At 40.6% G+C, this 14,666-nt stretch overlaps 1 protein-coding gene across 5 annotated transcripts in view; it reads left to right on the top strand.

Moving 5' to 3' along the window:
* The window catches only part of FBXL13 (F-box and leucine rich repeat protein 13), a 183,904-nt gene that overhangs the window by 21,664 nt on the left and 147,574 nt on the right, over positions 1-14,666 (top strand). For all 5 annotated transcript variants that reach the window (XM_050925534.1, XM_050925516.1, XM_050925507.1 and 2 more), the window contains exons 5-7: positions 1,665-1,819; positions 3,551-3,660; positions 5,548-5,667. In XM_050925534.1, coding sequence (XP_050781491.1) covers positions 1,665-1,819; positions 3,551-3,660; positions 5,548-5,667 — 385 coding nt within the window. The remainder of the gene's footprint in view (positions 1-1,664; positions 1,820-3,550; positions 3,661-5,547; positions 5,668-14,666) is intronic.

Genomic DNA, 14,666 nt, shown 5'->3' with positions numbered 1-14,666 from the left:
GCTATTCAAAAACTGCAGCAAACTAAAAATATTCTGGAAGAATTCAGAAGTGATGAAGAGTTCGAAAGAACACTGGTAGAGTCTCTCAAGCTTGCTGAAGCAATAGACTTTCCAACAGAATTTGAACAAGAGCCAGTTCGCATTCGGCAAAAGAAATAGCAGTTTTCATATGAAGGACGAGATGTACCCATTCAGAACCCAAAACAAAGGTTCAAAGTGAATTTCTACTTTGCAGTCCTTGATACTGCTATTCACTCGGTTGATGAAAGATTTCAACAGATGCAGCAGCTAGAGTCAGTATTTGGCTCTCTGTATGATATCTACCTCTTGCAAAAGAAAACAGCAAAACAGATAAGATAATTTTGTATAAAACTGGAGTCAGCATTAACTCATGAAAATTCAAAAGACATTGATGCTACAGATTTGTGTAGTGAGCTTCAGGCTTTTTCAAGACGATTTAAGAAACCTTCCACTCCTGAAGAAGTTCTGAAGTTTGTTTGTGAAAATAAACTCACAGACAGTTTTCCAAACATTTTTATAGCTCTATGCATTCTTTTAACATTTCCAGTTTCCGTAGCTAGTGAGGAATGTAGCTTCTCAAAGTTAAAATTGATAAAAACATATCTGCGTTCAACAATGGTGCAAAAGAGATTTGTTGGACTTGCCACAATGTCAATAGAGTGTGAGATAGCTGGAAAACTGGATCTAAAAGAACTAGTGACTGAATTTTCAAAACTTAAAGCAAGAAGTCATGTTTTAAGAGCACAGAGTGTTTTTTATTCGGAGTGTTTTGAAAATACAGGTTAAAGTTCATTGAAGAGTTTTTTTATTTTTTTCTATATTGGATGTGGTGGTAATGGAAGTTAAAGCAGGGTAGCGCAATGGATGATTTTGGATTTGTAATGCATTTTTATTTGAAATCAGACTGAAATATCATCCAGCTGTCATCTACAAATCTATTCTGAAAATTTTGTATCTCTATTTTATCTGATCTCAGAAACATTGGTCGGACAGAGGGATGGACAAACTGAATAATTAAGCCTCTGTTGTAAAAAAAATGCTTAAAAAACATTCAAAGGAAAAAAGGAGTAAAATGTTTCCCAGTTTACCAAAAACCTCAGCCTATATCTGCTCTTGGGGTTTGGGGGTAGGGGGTGCTGATTGCATGGTTTGCCTAGGGTGCCAGTTGCTGGCAGCTAGTCTAAGTCCATCCCTTCTTAAATCCATCACTATTTGAGAAATTGCTTATACACAGGCTTAACATTAGGCATGTGTTTAAGTTCCGTTGCTTTCATGTGCTTAAGTGCCTTTCTTGAATATGGATACTTTCTTGAATCAGGGTCTCAATAATCACATACTAGCTGGAGCAAGTAATGAATAGAATCAGTCAGATATTTAAAAAACTGATGATGTAACATATTAATCGAAGGCAGAAACTTTATTAAAAACGGTATGGCCTAGAGGAACTATTATTGAAATATATCAGCCATAAGAATTTTATTGGAAAAAATAACCACCATCATATGACTTAGTTTGAGCCATTAAGTTTATGTTCATCAGCTTATCTTCCACATGCTTTGTATTAAGTTGCAGAGTTTTATGCATTTTACTCCATCCAAGTCAGAAACAGTAATAAAATTATTAACTGTGCCTTAACATTGCAGAGAATGGATGCAATATTGTCTGTTGCAAAGAAACAGTAGAGCACTTGTAAAGCGGAAGATGGCTGTTGCAGCAGCCCATTATGACACCAGAATAACCAGAGTAATAGTACAGAAGTGGAGAGCTTGGGTACAGTTTCGCAAGGAACTAATAGCATGTAAGTCTTACAAGCTGCTTTGCATAAACAGAATACAATGTATATACTATAAGCTTAATAATATTTGAGCAACACAGAAGCTGTGAGTCTTTGAACTCTGTTGTGCTTGCAGCTCATTAATAACTTTGCATACTCAGTTATTCACAGAGTTTTAGATTATTGTAAGTATTTGTGCAGTATTCTCATAGGACAAAAATAGATCTTGCATGTCTCACTGCAGAGAAAATAATTTTTTTTCTTGTATAAAATTATTTTTGGTTTTGAGTTTGATGAAAAATAAGACATGAAATTTTTATTTTTAGGGATATAATTCTAAGGTCTAGTGTCTGGACTGCTTTAATATAGGATCTGTTTTTAAACAGTAACATCAAAATCCTGGTTGCAGAGCTGGTATACTTTAAATCCATGTCAAACTCTGCTGTGTGACATCTGCATGACTTTTAAAAGGTCATTGAATTATTTATAAACATTTAATTTGTAAGAGTTCTTGTGACCCAAAGACCAGGTAAATAGTTTAAAGGTCTTTTAAATTGTTCAGTTTATTCATTTTCACTTTCAAGATAATTTAGTTTGTGTGTGTAAAAACAGTGACATAAATTTAGTGTGAACATTTTTAGGATATAGTTAAAATATGAAAATGTACAATTGAGAATTCTTCTTGCAGTCTTTACTTAAAACAAATAGTCCCATTGAGTTAAATGTGACTACTCGTGAGCAGGAACTACTGGGGTAGTTAAAGTTTGCAAAGTTGGGAATAAAATACCAAATTCTGCTCTCAGATACAGGTGGAACTTATGTTGGTACCCATTCAAACTGGAGAACAGAATTTGGCTCATATATTTGTACAGTGTCTTCTGTATGTGAAGTATAAAAATTATTTAAAATCTGTTGAAAACTATGTAATTTTAAAAGAAAAAGACACCAAATAACAAGCTGCATATAAACCCAGTTTAAAAGATACAAGAATTTTTGTTGGAAATGAAAGTGACAGCTTTTAAGAAAATTCTTTGGAGGGTAATCTTGATGATAGAAGATAGAATTTACCAGTTTTATAGTAACATGTAGTTCTACAGTTCTTTTTAAACCATTTCCATTCTGAAACTAGGTCAAGTTTATTAAGAATCAGATCTTTTAAATTGAAAATTCAGACAAGGCATACTGGACAAGGAACTATAGCATTTAAAACAGGAAATATAAAACAAAACTTTCATAGCGATTACGTTAAGACTACATTTTTGAATTATGTTGAAAACACTAATCTGCCTTTATTATTCTTGAACCTGCACACTCTCAAAATGTTACATGTAAAGTGAGTGAGTTACGTCCTGCTCCATTTCACTGAGGACCAGCGTACATTTTTTTCCTTCGCTCTGACGGCACTCTTCAAACTTGCTACTTGTTCTGGAATTTAAGAATTGGTGAACTTACTGTTTTTTGGCAGATCCAACTTGCAGATTAAACATGCCTTTATAGATGGCTATTAAAATAAGATCATATAACACTTTTTCGCTTTGCCTGGAAACGTAGTGTATTTGTATGAACCAGTACATATGCTGTGAGAGTGTTGTTGCTGCATGTTTCATTATAAAGAACAAAGCTGTGAACAGTTATAAATCCGTAGAGATGGTTGTATACAGAACTGCATTTCATCAAAGGCATTTAACTGAAACATTTATTCAGAAATGAGGTCCTTGCTTACATAACTTTTATAATCAAATACATTTTTTCTAGTGGCAGCAATGAGGATACAAAAGGTCTTTAATGACAGTTTGCACAAAATTATCCTAAAGGCGTGGCATGCAGAGGCTCAGAGTTCCGCAAAAACAAAAGCATATTTTGAGGTACATTACACAGAATTTTAAATATAACATGCTGAATGATTAAACAATATATCTCCATGAACTGAAGCTGCTATGGGAAAGCAATCCTTGGTACATAAAATTAAAATGAGCCATTCTACTATACTACTGCTACCACTGTGCTTACTTAGTACTTAGGTAACACTGCATTTTCAAAGCACTGTGCAAACAATTTGTTAAACATGAAATCTTGTTAATGCTGGAGTTGCTTTGCAGGGTTGCAGTTTTTATAGTTCTTAAAAATTATCTTCTCAGACTTTCACCGCTCTAAAAATATATTCTGAGTGCTTCCATTGTTTGTGATATTGTAAACATAAGGGAAATTTTCCATCAACGATACTTTTCAACAGCAATTAAAAGGTAACTTAATATTTTTTTAAAAAAATATAGGCTAATTTAAGCAAAGCTGAATCAGGGAGGTGTCAAGTACTCCCCTCTATGCCAGCAAAACCCATTAGCTCAAGAGGGATAGACAGTGTTTCTGTCTCTGTTTTACTATGTTTGTCTGCATTATAATATTTTATTGTGTTTGAACACGATTCTGAAGATACGAGTTAACTGACATGATGCTGACCATGACTTAGCAGTCACTGTAGACCAGGATAAAACATGCTCAGACATTGTATCAGCTAACCATAATTAAGCCATGAGACAATGCTGAGCATGATTTGTCCCAGTCTTCTGTCGCAGTTTACCTCAGCCCACAGTGAATTGGGCCTGTTTTGGTATATGTAAAAAAGTATCTGGAATACTTAGGACCAGTATCCCAGTAGATCATAGTTGAATTTGCATTCATAGGATACTGTCTTATTTGCATTGTGAGGCTGGAAACCTTGTATTTTTATCATTGAGGAGTGCACAACTAACCCATTAATGCACAGCTTCTTATGGATTCTTATTATTAGAATATATCTCCTTTTTTTTCTTAAAAAAAAATCCAGCAACGTATCCTTCCCATATAAAAATTAGTTCCTCTTAGAAGGGTAAGATAACATGTTAGAGAAAAGATTATAAACACTCCTTTCTCGATTATTTTGAATGTATTGATGCATTCATTTTTGGTTTCTTTTACTAAGGTTACCTGGACTATTTAGGCTCCTTCTCCTTCTTCCATACCTATGGTTACCCTTTCAGCTGCAATTTTTGGCCAATCTGCCACTTCAGTTATCATTTTCTGTTGAAAACATTGTGGCCTTAATTCTTACATGGATTTGGGGAATGAATGCACAGGGATGGAGCCTTTGCAGGATGGGGCTCTAAATGACTGGAAAAGCTCAATTTAGGCCCTAATCCTTTAGCCCTTGAAGTCAACAACAAAGCTCTCATTCACTTCCATGTTGCAGGGACAGACTCTTCATTATTATCATAGGAAATAATTTAAAAAAGCTGGAGAGATACAAACTGCTGTCTGAAGGATAACTGTGCTCATGGCGGAAAGACACAATCTAAAACTGCCATTTTCCCCCACCTGTTCTTCCCTTCTTCCTAATCTCCCTTCCCCATTTTCCTTCTCTTTCTCTTGCTTTCATCTTCCCTTCTCCTTCTCTTTTACACAGCAAATAGCTATATTTCTACTGTACTGTATGTACAAACTAGTATAAAACAGGTGTTCTAAGATGCACAGTACATGTATTTGTAAAATACCTCATGAACTTCATCATGATATTGTTGGAGTAATATTCATTGTTCTTATTTTATTAAGTAGATTTTTAAATCTATGTGAATTAAAAAACCTAATTTAATTTATAAATGTTGATATATTAATTGAGTCTTTTTTATAATATCTCAGAACGTATTCAATGTACAAGAAAAGATGACACTTTAATTTGGATAAGGATAGTTATACTTCTGTTGTGTTATTTTTTTCAGCGTTTGGTAAAGGGAGACCAGGAAGAATATTTTGATAAACAGGATGATGTACAATATTCTTCTACCTCAGAAACAGTCAAAGATGAAATATCAAATATACCAGAAAGAGCAGTATTACAGGTTGGTAAAAATTTGTATAACTGATGGAGTTTTATTTGATACAATGTTTAAAGAAAAGGACTGAATTATCTGTTAATGATTGTGGCACTTTTTGCCAGTAAAACCCAGTGTGATGCAGATACAAACCTCACACTGACTAGAAGAGGGTTAATGAACTGCTGTGGGCTGAGTCAGTCCTACCTTGCTGCATCTGCAAGAGGTATCAGGATTGGAGGGAGGGGTTAAAGATGGCGAGCCCAGCTCAGCTGTCAGGGAAGGAGAGCAGAATTCTAGCTCTCACTTCATGGCAGAAGCCTGCTTGAGAGACTGATGCCTATCAGGGCCTCCCTGAGGAAAGGTAGGCCGTATGCAAGACGACTGTGATGATTTGCTACCAGTGCCTTGCTTGTTGTTGCTGGGTAAGACTGCTGCAGGTGGTGCCACACCTGAAGCAGGTGACAGCCAAATGAAAACCCTTTGTCTTGTGTACATAACTGGGAACCCAGCAGATGTTGGCTATGGGCCCAAGAGTGATCTAGGGTGGACAACTTTCTAATAGCTGAAAACTGGACATCCTGCCCTGCCCCTTGCCCCACCTCTTCACCCTGAGGCCCCACGCCTGGTCCGCCTCTTTCTCCAACACCCTGCCCTGTGCTCAGTCTCTGTATTCATCTGGCACAATGTGAGCACCAAAATGCATAATTCATTTATAAAACACTCTTTATAAAAAGAGCAAATACATTTTCCACAGTAGTACAAATACAATTCTACATATTTCTAGTGATGTTCTCTATAAGGATAGCTGTTTTTAAATTGGATTAAAAACATCAGGTGGATTAATAAAATGCAGTTGTGCATTGTCTGAAAAGTCAAACTTGTGTTAAATGTTCCTGATCTGATTAGACAGCTCAGTGGTTTGAGCATTGATCTGCTAAACCCAGGGTTGTGAGTTCAATCTTTGAGGGGGCCACTTAGGGATCTGGGGCAAAAATCAGTACTTGGTCCTGCTAGTGAAGGCAGGGGGCTGGATTTGATGACCTTTCAAGGTCCCTTCCAGTTCTAAGAGATTGGTATATCTCCAATTATTAATATTATTATTATAAGAGAAATGCATTATGAGGGTTATTTTTTTGGATTTTTTAGTTTATTAGGTTTATTGCTGTAATGACATTCTCAGCTGCATCTTCAAAGCATGCTCCACTCTCTTGCATCATGTGGGGATATGGCCATGTTGGAGATGAGTGACAATTTTACTCTGTTCATCTTGGTGGAGTGGCAAGAAATTGTATATCTCTGGAAGCCTGGTGGAGGGGATATCTAAAAGGCTATGAACCTTCATAGTTTGGGGCATGAGCCAACCTCTAACTGTTGCTCCTACTTGGGAACCCCATAAGAGCAATATGATTTTTTTTTCTTTGCACTTTCCTCTCATTGGGACACAGTGGGGTGGAGAGGGGCATCGGTCCCTGCAGCAAGGGGATGGGGAGGAGTAATGGGGGCACAGTGGGGTGGAAGGGGGGAATCGGTCCCCAGAGTGAGGGGCCAGGGTGGGGGCAATCAGGGCACAGCAGGGTGAAGGAGGTTAGTCCCCAGAGTAGGAGGCTGGGGTGGGGGCATAATGGGGTGGGGAGGGGGGTCAGTCCCTGGAGTAAGGGGCTGGAGCAGGAAAATTGAGGCAGAGGATGTGGGGCAGACTGGCTGTGCTGACCGGACACTTCCAAGTCACCTTTTCAACTGGACTTTCTGGTCTAAAACTGAACATCTGGCAACCCTATCTGTCACACACCCAGTTTACAGTAAGAAATTGACCCACTGCTAAAAACTGTTATCATCAAGGGATCCCCTTGAACTGGTGCTGAAAATGTTTTGACCTTCTCTGACACATTTGCAAGTTTTAGTTTGGCTTTGCTGTACAGAATCCACTAATTATATACAACAAAAATATAAACATATGTATTTTTATAGGACATGTCGTTTTCTTTCTTGCATGCATTTGTCCACTCATTTAAACATAAATACAGTTCACAGTGTAGCCATGTTTTCAATTTTAACATCTGATCCTGTAAAGACTCATGCAGTAGACCTACTGAAGTCACATCTGCAAGCCTTTGCTAGATCTGGTCTTAATTTCTAGATCCTGTCCATCAAAACTACAACAAATATTTGGTTCCTCTTTGCATGACTGTCCACATGGATTTCACTCTTGGTCCCCCTGCATGGGAGACTGGATTCTCTTTGCCTGCACTGTCTGTTAGGGCCATGCCTGAAACCTAGATATCCTTTTGCCCTCCTTCCCCACTCGAGGGCATGAAGAGCAGAGGAGGTCCAGTTCCTTCTTACTGCCCAAGGCAGTGAAATGGAATGTTTACTATGTTTGCTTTCTCTGCATATTGTGCTAGTGTAGTTAGTAGTCTTAGTACTTGGTAGTTATTATTATTTCATATAGTTTGATACTTATTCCCCATTGGCTAAAAAAATAAATATTTAGTTGCAGTTTAAGCTAGACTCCCACTTCTGTATAGGTGTGCTAGCAACATGGCAGAAGCTAAATCTCCAGGATTCAAGACCTGACCCTCAGATGAAGGATTGATGTCTGTGAGCAGCACTTCCACTGCTTGCCCAGCCTAGGAGAGGGACACATTTCTGAGCAATGCTCCGTGTATTGTTCCTTCTCTAAGTGCACTTGTGAGCTAGAGGAGCCTGCATGAAACCGGTCCTCCTCAAAGATTCAATGCTTGCCTCCTCAGACATTGAGAGGAAGGTCAGAGCTAGGCCACGTAACTGGTCAGTCCCTCTAAGTTAGTTCTCCAGTGAGCCAAGATTTCAGCCTGAGCAGCCAGATCCCTCCTTCTAAGAGGCTTCAGTTGTCTACCTGTATTCCAATGTCAATGACATGTGATGTGGGGAAAAGGACCACTATTCCAGGGATGGGCCAAGGCATAGGTCACTTTCTCCAGTGTTTAGTAAGTCAAGACATGAGTCAGACTTCAGGCTCATCTTGGGCTTAGTCTCCTAAGGGTCAAAAGGCTGACAAGGCCCCCTCAAGTACCTGGTACCAATTAGTAAAAATGCCAGTGGACCCACTAAAATCTACGGCCAACACATATCTTGGTACTGAACTTGGCACCAGGTGCCTCGGTACCTAGAGCCTTGATACTAAGTGCCACAGTTCTTGGTATCTACCATCTGTATACTGGACATCTCAGACCCATGTTCCTTCATATCCAGTAAACTCTGCACTGGCTGTGATAGTACGCAAATGATTTATGGTACCAAATGACTATAATTGTGGGCCTAGTACTGGAGTCATATATCCTAGCGAGGCTGAAAATGGTAATATCCAAGCTACTAATTTCTGAACTGTCAGTACAAGAAGTTAAGGGGGTATCTCTAGTACTATCCTCTCCCACTCAGAGGCAGCACACTCCAGATAAAATGGCCCCACCCTTGGATGAAATATACTGAATAATCAACTGCCTCCAGAGCGAGGTGCCTTTCCCCAAAGAGGCAGTATAGGCCATTGCAGCTGTGTCAGCTGATGCAGCCTCAGATCCTGGAAAGGCAGAAAAGATCCAACTGCTGCAGGGGGAAGAACATCTTGTCCCTGGTGCAATCTCCTTATCTTCCCCAGAAGATACCTTTCCATGAATCTTTCCATTCCTGCCTCAGTGGATTAAGGTGTCCCAGGAAGGACCTAGTCAAGCACATGGCAGAGACCCTGGATATATGACTGGAAGAAGAACCCATAAACTCCTGCACATCTTATATCCTTTCAAACCTGGCCAGTTTGCTTTGCCTATAAATGAGGGTCTGTCGGAGCCTGTGAAAGACCTGTGGTACACACAGACATGTATTCCAGCCACATCCAAGCAAGTTGACAGGATGTACCAGGTCATCTCCAGGAGATTTTAATACCTTAATTCTCTCTTGTTTGATTTTGGTGGCTTCTGTTCAGGAAAGGTCAAAACAACAAGGAACTCCCAAATCCTTAACCAGAGAGAAGGACTCAAAGAAGTTAGATATCTTTGCATGTAAGGTGTCCTCCTTGGCCACTCTCTAAATGCATGTGACTAATTCTCAGGCCAACGTCTCCAGGTATGATTACTTAAACAAGGGGATAAGTTGTCTCAGTTTGTGAACAAGTTACCAAAGGAACATCAAGAGTAACTGATGGAGGAACAATTGATTTGCCTGGACTTCCTTAGGGTATCCCTGTAACATACTGTGCACAAATAGCACCTGACAGCAAATGTATTGAAATATGCATCTATGCAGCAGACAGTGCATGGACATGTTGCCCATTAGAAGTCCTCTCCTGCTGTAAAGATTCTTCAGGTATGCAACAGAGTCCCATTCTCTTCACTTCTTCCTACCAAAATTTGGGTGAGAGATGCCTCCACTCAGGAATGGAGGCTACTTTAGGTCAGCTCCAGATTCAGGAATGATGGAAGCTTGTTGTCACATAAACATGCTAGAGCATATAGCCATCGGCTTGACATGCAAAGCATTCTACATCTTCTTCATGGGTTCACAGCATAAGTGACAACAGAACACCAAAGCTATGTATTGTGTCAAAAAGATGATCTCCACTTTGTCAGGATGTCATCTGGCTCTGGAAGTGTCCATTCCAGATCAAACCACACCAGTGGCTCTGCACCCCTCCCCCCATTCACTTTATTTACAGAGATGTTAGACATTTTGGTGAGCCCTCTGAGCTTGGTATTCCAGGGCAACTGTCCCCCCTTTCCTTCTCTCTTGCCAGCCCTGTCCCAAGAGTGGCACCCATGTCTTGAAGAGAGTATGGACACTTGCCTTACAGTCACTGGGGTTCTTTGAGAGGTATTGTGCACATGGATTCCAGGACCCATTCTTCTTCCCCATACTCTGGAGTCTTGCTTCTCTGGAATTCTGTATTGGTGAAGGAACTGTGGGAGACTTGGGTCAGTCTGCCTTTTATACCATCAGGTGTTTGTATGTGGTGGGGCTGGGGAGGATGTTTAGCGTGCAGGCATGGCTCCAATGGATATTGCTGGCCAAAAGATCTGAGATCATGTGAATGGTATGCATGCACATCAAGAGCGGAATCCATGTGGACAACACCTCTCAAAGAATCACAGTTACTTTAAGGTAAGTAATTGTTCTTTTTGTTTTAAATCTCATTGCACGTTGGTTATGAAACAAAGCCATTGTGTAATTTTTCTCTTTATTCAGTTTGTTGATTTTATAGCATATATAAATCGCCAATACAGTTTACACTTAATAGCTACTGAATGCCTTCCATTTATAGAGAAATACCAACTCTGAGGTCTGGAGCTGGGACATGAGATGGCTTGGCACAGAGACTGCTTACATCATGTTGTAAATTTTGTCTTTTTATGGAAAGAATGGAGTCCAAAGTGAGGATTTTGTTGCTGGGTTGGAGTCAATAGACTGGTAAACTAAAACAGTAGAAACTTGGGTGATCCATGCAACTTTCAGGTCCTATTGCTGAAACATAGTACATACAAATATCATACCATAGTGAGAAAAATGACCAGTTTCATGTATTTATCCTTATTTTATATGGTTACATCTTTTTATCACATACTACCTAAAGTCTGCCTTATAAGATTGTGAGCACAATTTGCAAGCAAGATTTTCCTAGGATGTTACAGTTCTTTCAATTCCGTTTTTTGGAATTTGATCTTCTAAAACGTTCACATCTACTTAGTAAACTGAATCTTTATTTCCCTTTCCCTTTCTCAGTGATCTGTGCAATTAACTGAAAATACAGTACCATTCATAAACAGTCTTGTTTTCCTCTAGTAGAGAGCTGTGGCTTTCTCTTTTCCCAGGCTATTTGTAAGATAAAGAACATTGAACATACAATATAGCATCTATGCCTGCTTGAAGGAGGCTCGTGTCTAAGTGATTTCTTATATTTTCATCAGTGGAACTAAGATTTTCATGTCCCCCTGTGATATTCCCCAAGGTACCATCTGGACTGTTGAACACTCTGGGATGCCTTTTACACAGCTTTGATGGTGAACAACCACCCCTCCAGGTCCTGTCCACACACAGCCTCTAGTATGTAACTTGCTCCCAGATATGCAGTATGAGTGCTCCTCGCTAGCCACTCATGAATTACATACAGGGTAACACCATCATATTCTTAGTCCCAGCCTTGCTCTCCAGAAATGTGCGTCTTGTGCTGCTCAGTACCCTCCTGGACAGTACATGGTCATAGAAAGTCCGTCATTCCATCAAAGGAAAATGATTCTGCACCAGCCTTCTTATCTCAAGTAGAGACTCCCAAACACTTCAATCCAAGCATACACTGGTTTATGTAAAACAATAAAATATGTTTATTAACTACAGAAAGATAGATTTTAAGTGGTACAAGTGATAAGGCATAAAAGTCAGAATTGGTTACAAATGAAATGAAAAGATAAAAATGCAAGCTAATTCCTAACTTTAACAAGCTAATAGGTTTAAAAACAAAAGAGTCTGTCTTACTATAAGCTGCAGTCAATTTCATAGGTTGGGTCTTCTTCCAGCCTGGGACCCCTCCCTGAGTTCAATGTCCATAGGTTGGGTCTTCTTCCAGCCTGGGACCCCTCCCCGAGTTCAATGTCCTTCAGGAATTCATTGATGCCACAAGCAGAGAGATGGAAGGAGGAGAGATGAGCTTTGGGCTACTATTTTGCATACTTATACTCCTCTCCCCCTTTGAGGGTTACCCCCAGCTGGGGTGCAGACAGACAGTCTCTAGTGTACGTCTGAACCATCTGTGAGGTGAAATGTAAATTCTTGTTTACACTTTAGCTGTTTAAGCAGGTGGTAACTTTTTAACACCTTGCTGGCATGCCAGTGAGTCTTTGTCTCTGATAAACTGGTTTGTGGATATTACCAAGAATTACAACATATTTCAGTAACAATCTTATAGTGGAATCTTATAACTTAACACATATTGTTGCTACACACATTTCAACAGGATAATAATCAGCATACTATGCATTTTTAATGCTACCTCACAAGACATACTTTGTACAAAATATCATAACCTTATCAAAGTGGTGAGCATGGGTACAGGGTGTCACACCTTCTTAATCCAGAGCCAAGAAGATGAGCTCTCTGTTTTTATTTAATAAATTAACTAATTAAATAAAGCATTGGTGGTTTGGTTAGCATTCTGTCTGTAGGACTCATACAATATTATGAACATTCACAGCTTGTGGAAAGTAAAAAGGGATCCTTTTCAATTTTTCATGGGGTTTCCTAGAACATCTTTTGGACAGGGCTTAAGGGCTGCCTGGACTTCCTACAGCTTTCAGATTTTAGATACTGAGAATTCTTTTTGTCATTAGCACCTCAGAGGAAGTTTGGCAGTAGACTCTCACAGTATCATGGGCCTATTTTAAAGGTAGCATTTGTTTTAGTACATGTGATTGTTAATAAAGTTATCAGCTGTTGCTGCTCTCTACCCTGTTCCCATGCAAAAAATGTCTGCTAGTCTGGATTCACATCTGGGCTTGGTGTGAGATCTGCCTCTCAGGGTGAGCAGGAAGCAGTTTTGCTGTGTAGATTCTCCCCCCACTCCCACCATGATGCAGTTTCTCTATTTAAAAACAAATCAAAACAATTAGATGGCACCAAAACACTCCAGTATCGTGCTGCTGACAGAAAGCACAAAGTTCTTCTTCGAGTGATGTCCCTGTGAGTGCTCCACTCCAGGTGATGGTGCGTTCCTGCACCTTTGGTCGGAGAGTTTTAGCAGCAGTGCTCATATGGCTCGCACATATGCAGTGCCGGCCTTGTGTGCCATTTGCACTTCATCTAGTGTGCAATCCAGACCCTTCAATTCCTTTTTAACCATCCCCAGCCTGAGATGGAGTTCAGCAGTCCCGTTATAAACCTTTGTTTTTCTACTATAAGTTAGAGAGTTAGGGTAGTTTAGATAGGCTAAGTTTTAGTTCTCAGATATTTATGTCCCTTTCAGAAAAATTTGTATTTCTTCCTCCCTCTTCTTTAGTACAGTTAGGGTTAAGTTAGAGAAATGCCTGGTTCACCAGGATATAAAGGATGCACAACATGCAGAGAGGCAGTGCCTGTGTCAGATGGGCATACTCAGTGTGTTCGTTGCCTATGGGAAGATCACATCCTCATAAATGTGCCCATTGTAACAAACTGAAAGCCAGAGCATGCAGAGATAGAGACCTGAGGCTGAAACTCATTTTGACGGAAAAGTCATTAAGACCAGCCTCTGACCTGGGGCAGGAAACTTCTACCTGGCATAATCGCTGGTCTCTTCACCACCAGGGTCCCTGAAGACCAAACAATCCATGAAGAAATGAATGTCCTCTTTGCCTCGTAGAGAGCAAACCAACAGAAAATGGCCCTCAAACAAATCTCTTTAATCGGGGCTGACCGCACCGGACTCAACACTTATGACACTCCGGGAACCTCTGGCACTGCCTGCGTAGAAGCTACAGCCAGCAGGGCTGTCCCTAGAGTGGGTGCGGGGCCCGGGACAATCCCCACTTCCGGCCCAGGCCCCACCCCCACTCCAATCCTTCCCCCAAAACCCCACCCCGCCTCTTCCCACCCCTGCTCTGCCCCCTCCCCACCCCCATTACACCCCTTCTCCCAAGATCCCACCCCTGTCTTGCCTCTTTCTGGCTTCTGCCCCCTCTTCCAAGTGACACTGGGAGCTGGTGGCCTGGAGCAGGCTGGGGCAAGGTCTCTTGCTGCTGCTAATCCCCCAGACTGCCCTGGACCCCACTTCCTGAAACGCGGCCCCCCCCCAGAGCACGGGACCCCGTGCGGTTGCCCCAGTCCATTCTATGGATGGCATGGCTCTGGCCGCCGGAACCCTGCGCTCTGGTGGGGAGTCTAAGGGCTCTAAGCTGCCTGTCTTCACCATGGCACCATTGACAGTTGTGACAGAGTTCCTCCTTTACCTTGGTGGGTCCTGTGCTTACTGGCGGATTTGCTCACCTCACAGATTCACCATGTGGGTCAGGAAACAGCCCAGAGACCTT

Source organism: Gopherus flavomarginatus, chromosome 1 (assembly GCF_025201925.1).
Source record: "Gopherus flavomarginatus isolate rGopFla2 chromosome 1, rGopFla2.mat.asm, whole genome shotgun sequence".
Taxonomy (NCBI): domain Eukaryota; kingdom Metazoa; phylum Chordata; order Testudines; family Testudinidae; genus Gopherus; species Gopherus flavomarginatus.
This window is presented reverse-complemented; position numbering and strand designations above follow the sequence as displayed.